Source organism: Vigna unguiculata, chromosome 5, assembly GCF_004118075.2.
Source record: "Vigna unguiculata cultivar IT97K-499-35 chromosome 5, ASM411807v1, whole genome shotgun sequence".
Taxonomy (NCBI): Eukaryota; Viridiplantae; Streptophyta; class Magnoliopsida; order Fabales; family Fabaceae; genus Vigna; species Vigna unguiculata.
Window position 1 is genome coordinate 16929905 of NC_040283.1, and position 22177 is coordinate 16952081.

The window sequence follows — 22177 nt, forward strand, 5'->3', positions numbered from 1 at the left end:
ATACTTACCTGGATGGGGTTTTATGAGTGATCAAGAAGGCTCATGGCCTAGAGCAGTGACCTTCATTGCACAAAGAAGGGGTGTTGTTCTGAGGTCTACCTTAGTGGTGGAACCTACATCACAATTTGTTGCAGAGGGGGCTTGCGTCCGCGCAGCCCCTAATATTTAGTCTTAAGTATTTACATAGTTGTAGTCTTAGTCCTTACTATTTAGAGAATCCTTTTCCATACTGTAAATTAATCTTTTCTGCTGAGATGTGATTTATGAGATGCTGATTAATCTATTTATGACATTATTGCTTTCTTCTGAGGTAAGAGTATGAGCTAAAAAACAAAAGCTTGTGGCACTGGAAACCATACTTATCGGGAGCAATGACTTCCAACGCACTTCTAAGCTCTATCATTATTAAAGTTTGGGTAAATGCAATCTGTTTCTGTTCTGATTAGGTTGTTAATGTTGTGTCTGATATATAGTTCTTAATTTCCATTGTGAAGTCCCACATTTATTGTTTGGTTCTTACATAATTCTATTCCATGTTTGTTTAATGTGAGTTATCCAGAGTATGATCTGATTTGTTGATATTTGAAATATTTATTAATTAAATTCTAACAAATTTATGATGAAAGAATAATTGTAAAAGTAAATTCCTAGAATTTTAATACTATTGTGTATGGGAAGGAAAATTTATTGTTTCGGGTGTAGAGTTGAACATTCACTTAAATAATTTTTAAGTGTGTTAATTACAATATTTTCCTTTATGCATTCTGGCGATCTATTCGTCAACCGATCGGTAAGTACCTGCTAAAGGTACTCTGATACTAAAGTCAATTCAAGTTTGATCGAAATGATGTAGTAAATATATAATGAATGTGCCAACAACCATACCTTTGCCCTGTATTTTGATTGGGGATAGGCTAATTGTGGCCCAATTTCCTTTAAGCTTGTTTACTGTTGCTTGCATAGGCTAATTATGTGTTTAACTAACTTTAGTGATGACCAATCACTTTTCTCCTCAACCGGTCAGTCAATTATATCCAACTTTGTCCGGTTGTACCAGTTGGTACATAAGTTCATAACCCCCAAGCCTTAATCATGGTTGGAGACCGAAAGCGAAAAGAGTTTGAACATCGATCATCTAAAAAAATATGTCTACTATTGAAGGTTCCAAATCGAGAGAGTCCTCTGGTCGAGAAGGCAAGGGGTATGCTTAGCGGATTTTGCTAATGAGCTACAAGGTGACCATATTTTGGAAGAAGAATGGTAGATCTTATACGTATAATATTCTTCTAACCCTAAAGGAGCAGGAGCTAGTGTAGTCCTTGAAGGACCAAATGACGTATTAATAGACAAATCATTGCACTTAAATTTCAAGATATCCAACAATCAGGACGAGTTTTAGGCCATCATAGTCGGCCTTACCCTGGCCAAAGAAGTCAGAGCAAACAAGATAATTTGTCAGATCGTTTCCCGGCTCATAGTAGGCCATCTAACGGGATATTACCAAGTACAAGATGTCTTACTACTTCAGTATTACCATTTGGTCTGGAACAAGATCGACAGTTTTGTTGATGTTAAGCTCAAACACATCTTGAGAGGAGATAATATGAGATTCGATGTGCTTTCTAAGCTAGCAAGTACAGAGAGGAGTGGGAGATATAAGTTGTTGCTCCAACGGGTGTTGTCGTCACCATTCATAAATAGAATAGGCGAATGCATGCAAGTTGGCAATGGGGAAGCAACCTAAATGACTCATTTCATCAGATATCTCAAGATCAAAGATATCCCTGAGGGTGAAGATAGGTCAGGAAAGATCACTAATTTGTTGAATGATGAGTTGTTTAAAAGAGGTTATAGTCAACCTCTACTTAAATGTGTTACCTTAGACCAAGTCGAATACATAATACGCAAAATACATGAAAGTATCTATGGATACCACTCTAGGGCGAGAACCATGACAACATGGGTCCTAAGAGTCGGTTACTTTTAGTCGACCAAAGAAGCAAATTGTGTCGAGTATGTTAAGAAATGTATTCTTTGCCAAAAGCATGACAACATTATCATAAAAAGCAAAAGTTGCATCATATCTTCTCCCCATGGCCTTTGGTGAAATGAGAAATGGACATCATTGGACCTTTTACAACCGCAAAGGTCAAGTTAAGTTCTTGCTAATCGGCATAGACAACTTCACTAAGTATAAATAGCACAGTTTACGAAATTACAATTACGTCTTCATTAATTATCATATTTACTGCTTGTTGATGCACTTGACTAACTTGGATGTTAGAGTGGCTTCTGTAGACACAACCTCCACTCAACTAGGAAAGGATGAGCATCTTTGGAAAGGACGAGCATATTTGAAATTGGAAACTAGGAGCGTTTGTCGTGTTTCGTGGAGTTCTAAAATGATATATCCAATCGAAGAGTTATCTTAATCCTCCTTGTTAACTTACATTCATATACCCTAATATAAATTTAATTTCTACTAAGAATAGAGAGTAAGTGTGATGCATCCACCCCAAGGCTTATAGCTTGGGTCAACGCCTAGGCCCAGTTCTCATGGTCACATGCATCTCAAGCCCAAAGTCCACCAAGAGGCCCAATAACAAGGAGCATTCTAAAGGAGATCCAAATGGGCTTTCCTCAAAATGGTCACACTTCTCATGAGCTTCAATTACTCTTTTCATGAGTCAAAGAAGATGTAAAGATATGAAGAGATTGCATGATTGAGCATTAGAGTAGCCTTTAAAATTGGACCCATTGTTTAGGCCTTGCTTTCATAAATAGTAAGCTAAATAAACTTGTTCATTGGATTTTAATTGGACTAATCCAAGCCCAATAAGGAGCTTTGGCCGAGACACCCCATTCACCACAAGGGAGGTGCGGCTTCTAGCTTGCAAAGGAGTGTCATGCCACTTGTCACACATCCAACCCATCATGAGCATCCAAGGGTCGAGAGGGAGACTTCTTCTGCAAGACTTGCATTTCATTTCCAAACACATTTCATGTGCATGTGCATTAGTGACCTTCTCTTCTATAAAAGAGAGTCTTATTGCACTTTGTAGAGCTTACTCTTGAAATTTCTAATAGAATGTTTGTGTTGAGATCACTCCACTCTTCTATTATTTTGAGAGCACCTAAGCCAGAGGTTTACAACATTTTCTCTAGCCACCTTCCACTAGCCTAGTTTCTAATCTAGTTCTCCTTTCACCACTCCAAACCTCATTGCTTCAAGAGCCTTAAACACTTGTCTCCATGCCATTTTTTGTTACATATGGAGTTTCTACTAGCCACCACACATTTGAGCTCCATCAAAGTGTGTTTGTATTACCTGTATTTAGCAACAAGAAATATATTAATGCAACAACAAATATATTACTGCAAGAAAATCGTAACTTCAATAAAAACTTTAAAAGCCTCGGAATCCTTTAAGTGATATATATATATATATATATATATATATATATATATATATATATATATATATATATATATATATATATATATATATATATATATATATATATATATATATATATATATATATAATAAACTAAGTTTAAATCACGGAGGCGTTTAGATCATACCTTTTAGATAGTTTACCAAATAATTAATTTTTTTATAGTAAACTAACACCAGTGTAGAAAAGGGAAACGATAACGGTTATTTTCCACTTTTGGCTTCGAGTTCGCACCCGAGGCATATACTGCCAAGGTAAAAAGACACTCTTTTATGCCTCGGTTATCAACCCGAGGCATAAAAAATAGTTACTGCCTTGGTCTCCACCAACCGAGGCCTAAACTCCTTTTCCCACTCTCTCTTCAAACCCCTTTGGGAGAGAACAAGTTCATCACCACCATTCTTGAACATATCACCTTTATCAGCATTCCTCAAGGGTTTTTTGGGGTCTTTTGGTTTTCTTTTTCTCCCTTACGAACACAACACTGTAGTAATGCATAAGCAGAACCAGCCACATAGGTCCAAACTGAGATCGAAAACCAGATCCAAAACTCCAGATTTGAAACAAGATCAAAAACCAAATCCAAACTTCCAAAACTGATTGCACCAAATCTGCACTAGAAACCCATTTTCTCTTCTACCAAAAGACCCTACGTGCAGTGGAACCTTCGTGATGGTTGCTCGGAGAAGATGAAGAAGCAGCGACGCCGAAACAATCTCGTCGACGGTGAATTGGCAGTGCAACGACGGTGCAGCAGCGGTGCAAGCAGAACAAAAATGCAGCAACGTAGTGGAGTTGCTCGAAGAAGAAGAAGATGCAACGGCGGCCACGGAACAACCTCCTCCATGGTGTAGGGCGATGCAACGGTGGTGAAGCCAGAACGAACGACTGGGGTGTAGTGGAAGAAGAAGAAGAAGAAAATATTTGCGATGTTGTGTGGGGGATGCTCGAAGAAGAAGAAAATCGCAGAAGGTTTGCATTGTTGTGAAAAGATTTGGTTTTTGTTTTTAACCCTACGAAACCATATTGCCTCAGTTAATTCGAAACCGAGGCATATTGTCTTCTTATATACCTCGGTTGACAGAAGAACCGAAGCATAAGGTCCCTACTACCTCGGTTATAAAAGAACCGACACATAAAAGTAGGTAAAAATTTTCAAATTCTAGGAACATCGCGAATTTGTAGAATTTTTTAAGCTATATGCCTCGGTTAGTATAACAACCGAGACATAAAAGATGACTTTAATTACAAAAATGTCACCGCGTGTTTATATGTAGTGGGTGCACAGGAATTGAGACATATACTGCGATATAAAAACTCTAAAAAGTTAATAAAATTACAACATTTACGTCAACCATACATGATGTTTGTCGCTCGTTAATGATTTAATTAAGTTTAAATTCTTAATAAATTTGAGTATGTTTTGTTTATTTAATTTACTAAAAGATTTTTTATGTTGAACATTTAAAATTTTTATATTTTTTAATTGAATTTTTGTCATTTAGTTTTTACTTGTCACACACGAGTGTTATTTTTTACTATGTATCTCTGTTTTGTTAATAAAATTTTTGTGATTGAAATGATCTGATTGTTAATATAAAAATACGAATGACTATTATTCTAGTTAAAAACATATTGAATAAAAGAAAATATTATTAATGTAATGACATGTAACATTCATTTAATTGCAATATCACTTCATATTAAACATATGATCTAACGTATAAAAATAAATAAACAAGATATCAGAATAAAATATCAGCTATATTATTTGATTAACACGAAAATTAAACAACAGACTTATGTTAAAACTTTTCAAATAGTAAGAAGATTAAGAAAATTTAATAAAAATTGAATTAAAAATATTTAAATTTATATACTTGAAACATAATGAAAAATCATTAAAATTTTATTAGTTTCTCTAAATAATGACAGCTGAATTGAAGCAGAAGAATAAAAATAAAAAATAGATTGAATTTGAAAAATGTATTTTAAGCAATATGACGCGTGTTCCATTTTGCATTTTCCTTGTTTGGGTAATCGATTTTCTTAAAATAACCTCCTACGGTGTCTTATGGTGTCATGAGCTTGGAACCTCGCTTTTAGATTATTCACGCGTATTGACCCTTCTAGACCGATGTAGGGTCCATCCTATAAAATAACTCCGTTTAACACCCAAATTCACCAATAAAAACCACCCACATCATCGCGCAAAAAAGGAAGACTATAAAAGGCTTCCCTAAGCACAAACCAGAGCCAAATCTCACCCGAGAGTCCGTGCGGGGGTTCTCTCGGTGCCCGGACAACCATGTACGGCGGTGACAGCGACAGCAGCAGCGACGGCGGAGAGCGTAGCCGGCGCTGGGAGATGCTGGACTTCCAGAACCTGAAGGTGGTGTCGGCGGTGGGACGCGGTGCCAAGGGCGTGGTGTTCCTGGCGCGGGTGGAGGCGGGGGGAAGCGGAGACTGGTTGGCGCTGAAGGTGGTGTCGAAGGAGCTGCTAAGGAAGAAGAACAGGAACGAGGGAAGGTGCAAGAGGGTGTCGTTCGAGAGGCACATACTACGTCGTTTTGATCACCCGCTATTGCCCAGGTTCCGAGGCTCCCTCGACACCGACCAACTCACCGGCTTCGCAATCGATTATTGCCACGGCGGAACCCTCCATTTGCTTCGGAAGAAGCAACCGGAGAAGACCTTCTCCGAAGAAACCGTAAGGTACAAACAATCCACATCTTTTTTTTTCCCATTTCTAAATTTCATCTTCAATCCTCTTCCACCGCTCAGCCATTGAAACAAAATCCAATTATTTTAATCATTTTTAGATGCAGAAACAGCCATTTAAAAAAAATCCACATTTAGTATATTTTATTACCTCTTTACAATGAAAATTATAAATATCATGATGGTACACGTTCTTGTGCAAAGGTTTTATGCAGTAGAATTGGTTCTAGCGTTGGAGTATTTGCACAGCTTTGGAGTAGTGTATAGAGATTTAAAGCCAGAGAATATCATGATCCAAGAATCAGGTCACATAATGTTAGTGGATTTTGACCTTTCCAAGAAGTTATACCTGCGCTTAACTTCGCCGTCGAGTAGCAACTCATCGCCGGGTTCTGACTCGCCACCGGAGAAGGAGAAGGATCGGAGGAAGCGACGACTATCACGATTCAGCTGTTACTGCCATTCAGGGATATCCCTATACGACTCAGATATCCCGAGTCAACTCAACGTCATCCCAACGGGTCGCAGCATGTCGGACTCAGTGGAAAAGTCGAACTCCTTTGTCGGAACGGAAGATTACGTGGCACCGGAAGTCATCTCCGGAGAAGGACACGACTTCGCCGTTGATTGGTGGTCATTGGGCATTGTTCTGTACGAGTTGATCTACGGAGCGACGCCGTTTAAGGGCGCCAATAGGAAAGAAACGTTTCATCGTATCATAACGAAGGAACCCGATTTATCAGGTGCAACAACGCCTTTGAGGGACTTGATTAAAAAGTTGCTTCACAAGGATCCTAACCGTAGGATCCAGGTGAACGAGATCAAGAGGCACGATTTCTTCAAAGGGGTGCAGTGGGATACGATCTTGGAAATCTCACGTCCACCGTATATTCCTCAGAATGAGATAAAGGATTCATTAGGGTTTTCACAGAAGGATGTTGAATCGTTTGTTCATGGAATATTTTTTCCCAAGAGTAAAGAGGAGGAAGATAAAACAAAAAAAGGGGAAGCAAAAAATAATGAAGAGGAAACCCCAAAGGAGGAAAATGATAAAAAGGAGGAAACTAATAAAAATGTGTGGGTTGACAAATTAAATCAAAATTCTTCTAAGGATGAAAATTTTTTAATTTTTTGATTTCATGTTTTTCTTCATGTAATTTTGTTCATCTGCAACTTATCTTAAGTGGATTATGTCTATGTGAAACTCATGTAAACTTTGTTGTTTCTTCTATTTCTCTCTTCTATTGAAAAGAAGATTATGAAGTTCAAAGTATTGTTGGAAAAATATTCGACCACTGAATGAGCAAATAATGTCAGAGGTCTTAGCTTTAATAAGTTTTGATTACTGTCAGTTATAAGTATTTTATCCATGTATAAATACTTTCTTTTTACTTTTGTGCAACAGTAACACAATTAGTAAAGTTTTTCTTCTCGCAGCTTCTCATTGCCTTTTTTTCCCTATTCTCTGTTTTGCTTCTGTATTCACACATTTCCTCTCCCGAGACATCAATTGTTGATCATTACCATGAAGATGAAATTCTGATATGGTATCAGAGCTCTTCGTAGGAAGAGCTCTGCTGCGCCATCTCTGATTGATTCTTTCTCTTCTGGATTCTTCGTCTTTTTCTTCGATTCTTGCCCTAGATTCTTGTCGAAGAGCTTTGCTTCTCCTTTATCTTCTTTCATCGATGGCAGAAGAAAAGATTCAAGCCACATCTGTGGATAGTTGCTTGTACATTCACCCTAGCGAAAATCCAGCCACTTGTCTCGTTTCTCCAGTTCTTGATGGTAACAATTACCATTCTTGGAGCAGAGCGATGGAGACTGCGTTAAGCGCAAAGAATAAGCTAGAGTTTGTGGACGGGACATTGTCTGAACCAAAAAGGGAAGATAAAGATTATGCTTCTTGGAGAAGATGCAACAAGATGGTGGTTTCTTGGATTATTCACTCGGTTTCTGAACAAATTCGTCAAAGTGTGTTGTGGATGGAAAATGCGGAGGACATCTGGAATGATTTAAGGTCCAGATACTTCCAAGGAAATTTGTTTCGCATCTCTGAATTGAAGGCTAACGCTGCTGCCCTTAAACAGGGCGACCTTACTATCACAGAGTACTTTACCAAGCTACGTATCATGTGGGACGAGTTGGACAATTTTCGCCCCGACCCTGTGTGTTCCTGCAAGGAGAAGTGTCCATGTGGAGTTCTTTCCCTAATTTGTCAACGAAAGAGAGAGGACCAGGCTATGCAGTTTCTGAACGGGTTGAATGATCAATACTCTAATGTGAAGTCTCATGTTCTGTTAATGGAGCCCATACCTACCATAGCCAAGATTTTCTCTTACGTGTTGCAGCAGGAGAGGCAACTCAATGGAGACGCTGTCCAGAATGAGTCCAAAGTTAACAATGTTAGCTCCATAAATTCTGTCAATTCCAATGCTTGTCATTTTTGTGGGCGTCCAGGACACGCAGAGGCTGTATGCTATAGAAAACATGGGTTTCCTGGTCAAGAAAACAAAAATAAGGGCAAGAAGATGTGTGTGCATTGTGGAAGAACAGGTCATACTGTGGATAATTGTTACAGGAAACACGGGTTTCCTCCTGGGTTCAAATCCAATAATTCAAGGGTAGCTGTTGGGAATAGTGCGAATAGCATTGAAGCTGTACGAGAAAATGCCAATGAGAATGCAGGAAATGGTTTTGGAGTGCCACACAATTCTGACAGTACTGGTGATCTGAAACTTTCACAACAGCAATATCGAACCCTTTTGAAGATGATACAGAAGTCTGAGACTGATGGTAACATTGAACCCACAAATAATCAAGTTAGCTCCATCAACACTTGTGTGAACGGTAAGCTTGGAGGTAAAGTCTTTACGGTTAACAGCTTTAATAGAGATAAAAGTTGTTGGATCCTTGACTCTGGTGCAACAGATCATGTATCCTGTTGCATAGATAATTTTCTGTCTTACTATCCTGTCATTCCTGTCATGGTTAAACTGCCTAATGGAAGGAATGTTAGGGCTACTCACAAAGGAGTTGTTAAAATTAGTGAAAAACTTTTTCTTCAAGATGTTTTATACATTCCAGACTTTAACTACAACCTTATTTCTGTATCACGGTTGGTTTCCAACCACAATTTTGAACTAATTTTCTTTTCAAAATATTGTATAATTCAGGACATAAAGACCAAAGAGAGGATTGGTATAGTTGATGTTGACGCTGGATTATATGTTGTTAGTTTGGAAAATACTGATTCTTGCTGCCTGAATGTTACTTCTCTTCATGATGATGCTGATATATGGCATTTAAGGATGGGACATTTGTCTGCTGGCAGACTTGAAATAATGAAGAGGCAATATCGTTTTATTAGTAGTAGAAATGATTTTGTTTGTAACACTTGCCATCTGGCAAAACAGAGAAAACTTCCCTTTGTTAATAGCAAATCTAGGGCTGAGTGCCAATTTGACTTGATTCATGTGGATATATGGGGACCTTGTCCCAGTGTTTCAATGAATGGAAATAGGTATTTTTTGACCATTGTTGACGACTACACACGTTATACTTGGGTAATTCTCTTGAAAAATAAATCTGAAGCTAGGAATTGCTTGATTAATTTTATCGAACTTGTGATGACTCAATTTGAGAAAGTAGTTAAATGCATAAGATCTGATAACGGTATGGAATTTAAAATGGATAGTTTTTATGCTTCCCGTGGCATCATTCATCAAACCACTTGTGTTGAGACACCCGAGCAAAATGCCATAGCTGAAAGAAAGCATCAACACATTCTTAATGTGGCTAGAGCTTTACTCTTTCAAGGAAACTTATGTGAACAATTTTGGTGTTTTGCTGTGAAACATGCTGTTTATCTCATAAATAGAATTCCCACTCCATATCTTAATAATGTTTCACCTTATGAAAAATTGTATGATAAGTTGAGTGACATTTCTGATATTAAAGTGTTTGGTTGTTTATGTTATACCGGTACTCTTACTGCACAGAGGAAGAAACTTGATCCTAGAGCCAGTCCTGGATTGTTTTTGGGATATAAGCCCAACACAAAGGGATATTTAGTTTTTAATTTGAAAAATCACAGTGTCACTATATCCAGAAATGTGCTTTTCTATGAAACTGTTTTTCCCTATAGGAAACGTGATGATGACAATGAGGATAGACAACAACTTCCCTTACCTATGTACAACAGTTTTGATTACTGTGGTGACAGTGAAGCTCCTTTGTCAGATGGAGACCAATCAGCTGCTGATAAAGATCCAAGCACCAGTTCAGACTTTATTCAGGAAGACACTCACACCACACGGGTTAGAAATCTGCCTTCCTATCTTAAGGATTATGAGGTAACTATCAACTCTGCTAGCAATAAAAACGTTTTAAGTAGCAAGTATCCTATCTCCTCTTTCATGCGTTATGACAAACTGTCTTTGAGTTTTAAAAATGTTGTTAATTCCATTGATGCTGACCGTGAACCAGGAAGCTATAATGAAGCCTGTAAACATTCTTATTGGATAGAAGCCATGCATAATGAGATTAGTGCTTTAGAAAGTAATAATACCTGGACTGTCACTACTTTGCCACAAAGTAAGATTGCTATAGGGTGTAGGTGGGTTTATAAAATCAAAAGGAAGGCTTATGGGAGCATAGATAGATACAAGGCTAGGCTTGTTGCTAAGGGTTATACCCAGTTAGAGGGTCTAGATTTTCTTGACACCTTTTCCCCTGTAGCCAAACTTACCACTATTAGACTTTTACTTTCTATTGCTGCTGTGAATGACTGGCACCTTAAGCAGTTAGATGTGAATAATGCATTCTTGCATGGAGAATTGCATGAGGAAATTTATATGCAGGTTCCACCAGGTATGGACAGCAGTGCTGGACAGGTTTGCAAATTAAATAAGTCTCTTTATGGGCTAAGACAAGCCAGCAGACAATGGTATGAAAAACTGTCTTCTTTCCTTATCTTGCAAGGTTATGCTAGATCTAATGCTGATCACTCATTGTTTCTTAGACGTACTGACAATAGTATAACTATTGCATTAGTTTATGTGGATGACATAATTTTGGCTGGAAATGATGCAGTTGAGATAGAAAAGCTGACACACCTCCTTAATGAAACTTTCAAAATTAAAAACCTTGGAGATTTAACATATTTTCTTGGATTAGAGGTTGCTAGAAATAAAACAGGAATTCATTTGTGTCAAAGAAAATATGTTTTAGATCTTCTTGAAGATGCAGGAATGATGAACTGCGCTCCAGCCATCACTCCTATGAATCACAAGCTTGCTGCTGATATGGGAGACATCCTTCCTGATCCTTCTTCTTATAGAAGACTGATAGGGAAGCTTATATACCTGACAAATACACGACCCGATATCACCCATGCTGTCCAACATCTAAGCCAATTTGTTTCTGCACCAACTAGTATACATCAACAAGCTGCCATGAGAATCCTAAGGTATTTGAAGAAAACTCCAGGAAATGGTATCTTCCTTGCTGCCAACAGTGAAGCTCAATTGAAGGGGTATAGTGACTCAGACTGGGCTGGATGTGTAGAGACAAGAAAGTCTGTGACAGGTTACATTATATACTTTGGGAATTCTCCTGTTTCATGGCGTTCAAAGAAGCAGCCTACTGTTTCTAGAAGTTCAACTGAGGCTGAATATAGGGCCCTTGCTGCCACAACTTGTGAGATTCAATGGTTAAAATACCTACTTGATGATATTGGAATTAATCATAGGAGTCCTGCTGTCCTTTACTGCGATAATCAATCGGCTATCCAAATTGCATCTAATCAAGTCATGCACGAGAGAACTAAGCACATAGAGATAGATTGTCATATTGTGAGGGAAAAGATAAACAATGGATTGCTGAAGCTTCTGCCTGTGTCAAGCAAATCACAACTTGCTGACATTCTTACTAAGCCTTTGCCTCCTGTTGATTTCAATAGTATATGTTTCAAGCTGGGAATGTTAAACTTGTACTCCCAGCTTGAGGGGGGCTCTTAGCTTTAATAAGTTTTGATTACTGTCAGTTATATGTATTTTATCCATGTATAAATACTTTCTTTTTACTTTTGTGCAACAGTAACACAATTAGTAAAGTTTTTCTTCTCGCAGCTTCTCATTGCCTTTTTTTTTCCCTATTCTCTGTTTTGCTTCTGTATTCACACATTTCCTCTCCCGAGACATCAATTGTTGATCATTACCATGAAGATGAAATTCTGATAGAGGCATATTCAATACTCTCTCTCAGACCATGGAATATTCGATTTTTTTTTATTCTGCTTATCAAAGTGGCTCTCCAAGGTTTTTTCTTGACAAATATTTCTCTGCAATGATTTTAAAAGTTAATAAAATGTAGTGGGAAAAAAATGCATTAATGACAATGCCACCTTGCATCCAACCATGCTAATAATGAGTGGGTTATCAATTTTTTACGAAATTGGCATAATTTTACATGAATTTTACAAGAATTGATAGATTTTAAAAAATATATATATATCATTTTTTTAACAAGTCGTACTTAGGTAGAACAACTTCAGGCCTGAAGTCATGTTCCATGCATCATGAATATTAATTTACAGCCTCATGTTTTATGCTTTATGATCCTTGAATAGTTACTTTTCTTTAATTGGATGAATAGAAGTTGTGGAGCCTAATCACGATTTTGTTTATGTTAATTATATTTTTGATTAACTGAAGTTGTGCGTGTAAATCGTGCCTTTCAATTTATGTTACAAAATGAAAAGTTGTGCATAGGGTACACGATTTTAGTGAAGAAAAAGATACACTCAAAATGACTCTAATTTTATTTTTTTTCAAAATTAGAACTTGTCATTCTTGTGCACGACTTCCGTTACAATCAAAACACACTGAAGTCATGTGACAGAAGCATGAGTTGATTTTTTTTATTTTAAATCAAAAGTCGTTTTTTAGTGTTCACAACTTCACTTAAAGACTTTAATTTATTTTTTAAATATTAAAAGTCACGCATGGTGTGAATAATATAATATTTTTTACACTAAAATTATGCATACTTTTGTGCTTTTATTTTGTGCTCTATTTTTACTTTTTCTTTTTTACAGAAACATCTATTAATATGAAAATTGAATAAAAGGAGTTTTGTATGAGGATTCACAAATTATTTTATTTTTTTTATTTGTTGAGATACAAATTTGTGTTAACGAAGATTTTTTTTTCGCTTATTTAAAGAAATTTGAAATTAGTTGAATGATTTATTTTAAAAGTTGTGAAATGTGTTTTTGATTAAATTTTATTAATTTTAAGAATTTTTTAACAAAATAAAAAATACAGGAAATTGTTTTGAAGTGTATTTAATAAAGTAATTCACAATTTGTTTGATTTATTTTGCAATTTTGTTAATTATGTATTGCATGTATTGAAAAAGTATTAATCATCATTTATTATTCTTTATTAATGCTGTTATTTAATTATTTGATATAAATTTCGTAATATATTATATGATAATATATATTTGTAATTGTAAAGAATGAGTGGTAGTTAAGTAAATAAATTTTGATGATGGTAATAGAAGGAAATTACAAAGCATGAAATTTTAGTGACGAAATGGATAAGTACTCTTATTATGACTTTCATTGTGATATTAATAACATTTTCTTAACTTATTCTGAATTGATTGATCCATATTTCATCATGAAAAATTAGTAATGATTGGTCTTCCCAGTATTTTATGTCGCATGTGAAGATTTTATATGAAATTTGATCCTATGGATAAGTAATCCTGATATTTAAATGGATGAAATTAAACTCCATAAGTCCTATTAATAGTGTGCAAGTTGTACACAAGATCAAAAAATGTTGCTAATTAAAAATATAAAAGAAACGTACATTTATGATGTAACGATAAGGAAGTCAATGAATTTGAAAATGTCAATCACATCATTAATCATTTAATCTAACCATGTAATGTAAGACATTGATCAGTTATGAAAGTGGGGAGAAAGAATCACTTAACATCAAATTTAATTTTCTTGATCACACTTTTGCACATGACACTTGACCAAGCAAAAATGGGTAAGGGATGTATTCCTTTTAGAACAAAGTTCATGCATTCGACGATATTTATTTTCATATGCTCTTACCTCTTACCCCTGTTGAATGTATGAGTTCATTTCTGTAATGGTATTTAATCGATTTAGAAACCCTTTGCTGGAATTCTAATCTGATAATCGAAAGATTGTTATACAATTATTTCCAATTGCCAAATTTCATGGTAAAAGCCTTTTATTTTGCAGTGTAGCCTATTCTACAGGACATAAAATACCCATGATGATTTTTTATTCTGTAATTAAACTTTTGATGGGAATGGATGAATATGCCTTCACTTATTCAACACAATCGAAATAATTTGGGTTGAATCCAAAGTTACGTGATATTGAGAAAGAATGGTCAACGAACAAGTATGGTTGACTCCAATTAAGTTTAATGAAGTAAAACACAATAATGCTGATAGTCCCCACTTGTTGAACAAGAGACAAAGAAGAACTACAACAATAATGCTGACATTGGTATGTGTTTATTGTAATGTAATAACAATATCAATTTTATTAAATGGATTTAATGTTCATTACTATTCTTTCAATAGAACTTATTTCTTTTATTTTTCAATTTTTTTACACATCAAATTCATAAATTAAATTTTCACTCTCTCAACTAAAGACCAACAAAATGAATTAGGCCCAAATATAAATATATACACAAACTCCACAATGAAACAAATATCTTTTATACTTCAAATCAACTCCTTGTATTTTTATTTTGTTAAAAAAATTCAGAAAATTAAAAAAAAAAAACTTACTCAAAATTATATTACTTAACTTTTAAAATAAATCAAAGAATTAATTACAATTTTTTTAAAATAAGTAAAAAAAAAGTTACATATTTTCTTTTTCATATTGAAATTACAATGGAAAGGAAAAATAAGATAAAGAAAATTCTTGAAGTGAATCAATAGAATTCAAATGTTAAAATGGAAATCCAATTATCAAACATTGTGTCACAATATTATTGGTCAATTAGTAGCAAGGAACTTTATTGTATGTACATCCTATTATGTAAATATTACCTTATATTACCATGAGTACTAGGTTGAAAAAACATGATTTTTATAAGTGAAGATCAAATTTAATCTAACTTTGAAATTACAAGAAATTTTCTATTATCTACAAAAAATTATATACAAATTTTTTTTTGTAAATAATTTTGTGTCTGTGGGTAACAAAAAAAATTACATACGAAAATTTTGAACGTATCTACTAACAATAACTGTTTTCATTTTTTTATCAATTTTTTACTATAATTGTTTACCATATCCAGTTATGAAGGTTGACAATTTGATCTTTTTAAATACTACAATGTTGTTTAATAATTTTTGAATAGTTTAAATGTTTAATTTATTAGTTTGTCCAAATATATAAGTTAATATTTGGTTTCCACTTACTATCTTTACTATAATATTTGGTGAAATATTGAACAATTTAATTTTACTATTATAAATAAATGAGTTAAATTATTTCACTTTAATTGTATTACAGTAAATATATAAAATAAATTGGGAGATCAAAATATACTTGAGTTAACCCTCCTAAAGAAACAATCCTTGGTGGGTTGAACTTAGTTATAAAAATTCTAGCTTACTATAAAATGTGATGAATTGGGTTATCTCATTTTTAACTCTATTTGTAGTGAGTCAACCCATGTGAACTAGGCTGGCTAACTTTGATCCCCTATTAGAGATAGTGAAAATAATGTTTAGGTTTAACGAGTTTTTTTGTCATACTATTTATGGAAGTTATTCATTGTGATCTATCAAATTTTCTTGTTTTAAATTCAGTCTTTTTTTTTTTAAAGAAATCACTATGATGTATTTCGTTGAATTAGTATTGACACTATTTAGAAAGAGATAATGTGATAGTATAAATGAGATGACATTGTAAATATTTGGTTGGCTTTTTATTTCTGTGCTTATCTAACATGGTGTATTTATCCAATATGGCCTACAAATTGATTAATCTAACCTCAAGTTTAGGCAAATTTTGTTGTTGTGAGAAGGTTGAGGAGGGGAGTGAGCATTTAGGGATTATGGTTAGGCCTATTTTCAATGTGGAGCTTCCATCAAGGTGTGTATTGAGAAGATGAGAGAGATGGTTAGGGATTGGATGAAGCTTGATTATATGTCCCTTTATGAAGATGTCTCCTATTTGGACCAGGCTTCCAAAGAGATGAAAAAGGGATATATTGGAGTGTTCCATGGATTGCTTTCTCTTTCCTCAAATCTCATCTCGTAAATTCATGGAAACCCTTGTCTTTTCTTTTTTTTTTTTTTTGATAAAAGAGATTTTTGTCTTGGGGAGATCACAAGATGTAGAGTTAGTTAATGTTGGAAGTCACACATTAACTATATATAAGAAGAGTTTATAGTATATGATGGGTGCAAATATTACCTTACAAGTCGATTTTATGGGGATGAGTTAGGCTTAAAGTCCACTTCTTAACATGATATCAGGATCATTATTAGAGTTTATCCTAGTGAGATTTGTTATTTCTTAGACATATTGTTTCACCTACTATCAGGCCACTATCAGACCACTCATTTAATGTTCAGTCTCACGCTCGAGATGTATATACATTGAGTGTGTTGAAAGTCCCACATCGATTAGAGATAAAATGAGTTTATAGTATATAAATGGGTACAACCTCACTTTATAAGTTGGTTTTGTGGGATTGAGTTAGGCTTAAAGTCCACTTCTTAACAATTAATTGCAGAGTTATAATTTTTAATTGTTTTGTGATTACTTTTGGCACAACAAAGATTTAGTATGGGAATGGAAGTAAATAAATATTGAGATGGATAAAACTAAGAACATAGATTTGGTATAGGAATGGAAGTAAATAAATATTGAGATGGCTAGTTGGATAAATATAGTTCAAGGAAGTGAGTTGGTGTCATTTGACATTTGTGAATGAAATATTAGGAAACTAGAATAGTTATTTGGGGAGGATGTTATAGCTCAACACAAAGACAAGAAAAAAATAGGAGCATGAGATGTTTAAGAACATAGTATGGCAAGTGTCATGCTCAACTTTGAATACAACTAAATCAAGGATAAAAGAAGACAAGATAGAGAAGAATAGTTATATAAAAGAAACAAACTTGACATGTTCTCATATGTCAATATACTACTATACTAGTATTTCAAATAATTTGTCATGTGTATGTAAATCATTACTCTCTTCTTGACGTCAATGTTAGTCTAATAGAAATTATCATATTAACTTATTTTAACTAAAATAAAAAATTAAATTGAAAAAAATCTAGGAGACCATATTAAATAATCTCAATAAATATTAAGAAAATAATCTATTAAACCAAATATTTATTAAAAAAATAGAAAATATAAAAAAAACTTCCTGATAGATTTTGTTATAACAACATAGAATGGATAGTTAAGTTTGCTACAACACATCATACTAGTTGTACACGTTTGTTTAAAATTTTGGGAAATAACATTTTTCATTTTATCATAATATTTGCTGAATGAGGAAAAAAAAGGTTAACTCAACTTTTAAAATTAGCTATTTTTTAAAATTTTGATTCAATTTAGTACTCAACTTTAGAAATATTTTGAAATTTTGGTTCAATTTAATTCTCCAACTCTAGAAATACATAAATTTAGTTCTTAGTTATGTTTATTTGACATTTCAAACATGTTTATTTGAATTTACACCTTTTGACACATTTCAAAATAAAAAATAAATTTGAAAAATTTTTAGTTAAGAAAATTAAATCCACAAGTTTTTAAACACAAGACACTAAATTAATCCAAATTTAAATGAGAGAATAATTTTCTCTATGATCAAAATCACATTTAACCAAAAGAAAAATTATCACCCAACATGTTATCTATACATGTACATCGGAAACTAGACGTTTGAGACCGCATTTATCCTTCCCGATATGATTATTTTTTGACTTGAAAATTACTGTAAGCAAAAAATTAAAATTTATATTGGATATTCAACAAAATTAAGTATAAAAGACCGAACACAAAATCCTCGAACGAGAATAACTTCATCTTATAACTGATTTACGGTTTAAAGTTGATTACAGCTATTTTTAATTTATATACGTCGAACTTGTATTGATCAAATTACTAATATGGGTGACACCAATTATTGAGAAAATATCTCGTGTCATCATTTTCAAAGGTCAAAAAATATTTTGGATGACAAAAACGAGTTCAGCTAGATGTGGCACTAGTCCGTTTTACCTAGTTCGTTAAACTTGTATATCAAAACCGATATGTCATTTTTAAAATAAAAATTAAAATAGATAACAATTTGGGAATCCTAATTTTTTGTTAGCTACAAAAAGCAACAAATCCAAATAATACACTTGAATCATTCGTAAAATATAAAAAACATCAATTTTCATTTTCACCCCATCTAATCTTATGATTATAGATGAAACATGAAAACAGTGCAAATGATATGAAAGGAAAGGCCTTGTAGCAACAACTGTTTCTAAGAAAACAACTACAAAGTATTTGTAAGAATGCAAGAGCTTCTTGAAAGATACTGGGAAATTTCCTATTCATAGACTCGCGTTTTATCTTATTATATTCTCGATTCTGTAAAAAATTAATTTAATTATATATTTAAAATAAAATGTATTTCTTAAATGTTAATGGAGAAAATTTTAATAAATTATAATGTACAGGTTACATCTAATTTAGTGTAACAAGTATTTGTTGAGAAAATCATTTGAAGACAAGCAAAGTAAATTAGATTTTCTTCAAAGGAATGTTAATTCGATTTTCTTATGCCAAGGAATGTCAATGATTCACTTTTCTTCCAGCTATTTTAAATAGTACATTCCAGGGCACTTCTCTACGTTGTAACCAACACCTAATCATCAAGCTACAACTCTTTAACACTATCATTCAAAACAAGTCCAGAGAACGATGCATCCAACTCATGCAGCTTCATAAGGAAACAAAGGAATATAGCATAAAATGACTAATGAAGGATTCAAACAAGTTATAACACAACTAGTCAAAACTCTTAATCCAAAACAACGATAAAATAACACAAAAATAACTTTGAAAAGATTCTATCCAAGTCCATACATTAAACGATAACAGCAAAATTATTTGATTTAGCAACAGCAATCACTCATCTTCTTGGCTGCGCAACCTGGCAAGTTTGTTGGTAACAACAACATCCAACTGTGCAGCACGTTCTACAATCTCCTTTCTCTTCCTGGTTGACACATTGTGTGCTATCTCAGCACAGTATGTCCTGATGTTACATCAACCACATTAACTAAGTCAGGAACATAATGTACCAACAAAAGGGTAACGAGGAAATTTTTACATGCAAACAACAACCAGTTAATACCTGTTGTGCATCATCAGAAGTTCAAGATCCTTGACGTTGTGAACAACAAACTTCTTGAATCCATTAGGCAGATAGTGACGGGTCTTCTTGTCTGAACCATAACCAATGTTTGGCATCAAAACACATCCTTTGAACTTTCTCCTCACACGTGAATCAATACCCTTTGGCCTGCGCCAGCTAGGCTGCATACAACAATAGTATAAATGGTCTAAGTGTTATTATACCTTGGAACCAATGATGTTCAAGATTATTGACCAACATATAACACAAAGCATATAAAAAACATGAAAACAATCATACAATGGAATCTGGCAATTATATGATGTTAGCGGAAAAGCAATGGGAATAACAAATTGGAAACATCCAAGCTTACTCTGAAAGTCATCCAATGTTCAATCCTCTAATATCTAAACATTTAAAAGCATACCCTTTGCAATTATCAAGACACACAACATTGAAAATCTCCAGGAAACTAACTTACAAGCAAACTAAACTAATGAAGCACACATACCTTCACGGAAATTTTGCGGTCACTTTGGGGCCTCTTAAACCTCTTGACACGCTTCTTCACAACTCTCTTGCTTAGTAGGGGAACAGCCATCTTGTCTCTAATAAACACAAATCAATGTCATTTAACATACAAACTGACTTTGCAAAAATAAAAGAGACATTCAAACCTTACGGAAAGGTTATCAGGGACATTAACGTTTAAAGAAAAATGATACTAATACAAATAAAAACTATAACTTTGTGCAATACAAGGCACAAAAGTATCAGAAAACCTAGAAATGTCCGAAATCGGCCATTAAACTTAATAAATATCTCAAATCTGATTCCAAATTTGGTTAAAACACTCAGTTTTCATACAAATCCGAGTAATCGAAAAGCATTGAAAAAACTCAAGTTGAATATTACGTCAAAAGATGTTTTCGCTTCAACCCATGTCGGCATTTCTCTAATAAAGAATGTTAATTAAGCAAAGATGAAATTTTGGGTACATAAATTTAGGTCAAACAAAAATGGCTTCACATCGTATGAAATTCGTCGAGAACATAATCAGAATCAAATCAAATAATAACATCACAGTAACCATTGTAAAGAAACAAGTGTCTCATACCTGCTTGCACTGGTGTTCCTCTAAGAACTAGGCTGAGAGAAAGCGGAGGCACTGGCAATTAGGGTTTAAGAGTGCAATATATATATAAACGGGCAATGATTCGGTGCTATTGGACCCACTTTAAATATAGTGCACCTTATGATTCGGAAACTAAATGAACCTATACGATTAGGTTGGGCCCGGCTTCATGGGTCTTACGGACCTTCGTGAAACGGACCTGGGCCTTTATTATTTGCATAGCCTTTTTCACATTTAGAATGCATTGTATTTTTATTTTGACAAAAGTATTCTTCGCTAAAATGGGTTTCTGTTGACCAATAAAGAAAATGAAAATGCATTTTCGTTCAATGAAATTTGTCTTTCCCATGAAAAACTAACAATGTATTTTATTTTGTATAATTTATTTTCAAAGAAAAATATGCATTACTGAGAATAATAATTCACTTATGCATATTTTGATTTAAAAACTTGTGTATTTGAAAGCACTGATTTTTTTACCTGCACAAGACTTTTTAAAATATAATTTTTTTTATTACAAATAACAGTAATACTAGAAATTAGAAAGAACAATCATAGAACTTTAATGTTTTGGTTAGATCTAATATCATCACATTCAAACGTTATTTTACAGTTTGTTCCGAGTGATTAGAATAAGACATTTTATCGATTATAGTTTATAATATTGTCGATTAAGATTAATTTGGATTCATGACACCATTTATAATCAATTAAAATAGATATATCGATGAACTACTTTGAAAGAAGAATAAAATGACATTGGTTATAACCTAAATAAAAAAAAACTTATATATAACAAAAATTATATCTTCTATTTTTTATTTTAGAATCAATCATGTATAATGAGTTATCGTGCTGTATTTCAAACTTAAAAAATATCCCAAAAAAGATTAATTAGGGATGTCAAAAAAATTCGTACTCGTGGGTATCTGCGGATAAAACCCGTAACAGATAGAAAATGGATATTAAAAAAGGATACCCGCTATCCGTGGGTATGAGTATTTTTGATTCATGCATGTTAACGGGGCGGATACAGATATCATAGTATCCGTATCCGTGAATATCCGTACCCGCTAAACTTTAATAAATACATTTACTATATGGAGTGTTCGAACTTGCAGTAATGTAACATTATAATTAGAATATAATAAAAAATAAATAAAAATGAAACACGAAGACAAAAAAATATAAATGATAAAATATTAAATAAATAAATAAATTACTGTAAAAGCTTAGATTGAATTCCTAAAAGAATATCATAAACAATAAGATTTTTAAAACAATAATTTACTTAAAAATTTTATTTATGTTAAAAAAAACATATTTGAATATTTAATTTTAGGAATCCTAATATAATTAAAATAAAAATTTTCAGAAAAAAACACATAAATAAAATAGATGTTGCTTGAA

General features: G+C 33.6%; 2 protein-coding genes and 1 non-coding gene across 3 annotated transcripts; 2 read left to right on the forward strand and 1 right to left on the reverse strand.

Moving 5' to 3' along the window:
• Window positions 1-162, forward strand: LOC114186393. Its single transcript, XR_003605052.1, has one exon. It is a non-coding gene; the product is annotated as a U1 spliceosomal RNA (small nuclear RNA).
• Window positions 163-5649: 5487 nt separating this feature from the next.
• LOC114184144 (serine/threonine-protein kinase OXI1-like) lies at window positions 5650-7614 on the forward strand. Its single transcript, XM_028071401.1, has 2 exons — window positions 5650-6172; window positions 6383-7614. Exons 1-2 carry the CDS (start codon window positions 5766-5768, stop codon window positions 7311-7313), a joined length of 1338 nt encoding a protein of 445 aa, XP_027927202.1. The 5' UTR covers window positions 5650-5765; the 3' UTR covers window positions 7314-7614.
• Window positions 7615-19216: 11602 nt separating this feature from the next.
• LOC114183295 (60S ribosomal protein L32-1) lies at window positions 19217-20936 on the reverse strand. Its single transcript, XM_028070266.1, has 4 exons — window positions 20750-20936; window positions 20144-20240; window positions 19633-19814; window positions 19217-19533 (listed from the first exon to the last, which is right to left on the reverse strand). The coding sequence occupies exons 2-4, from the start codon at window positions 20231-20233 to the stop codon at window positions 19404-19406; spliced, it is 402 nt and encodes a 133-aa protein (XP_027926067.1). The 5' UTR covers window positions 20234-20240; window positions 20750-20936; the 3' UTR covers window positions 19217-19403.
• Between the last annotated feature and the right edge of the window lie 1241 nt (window positions 20937-22177).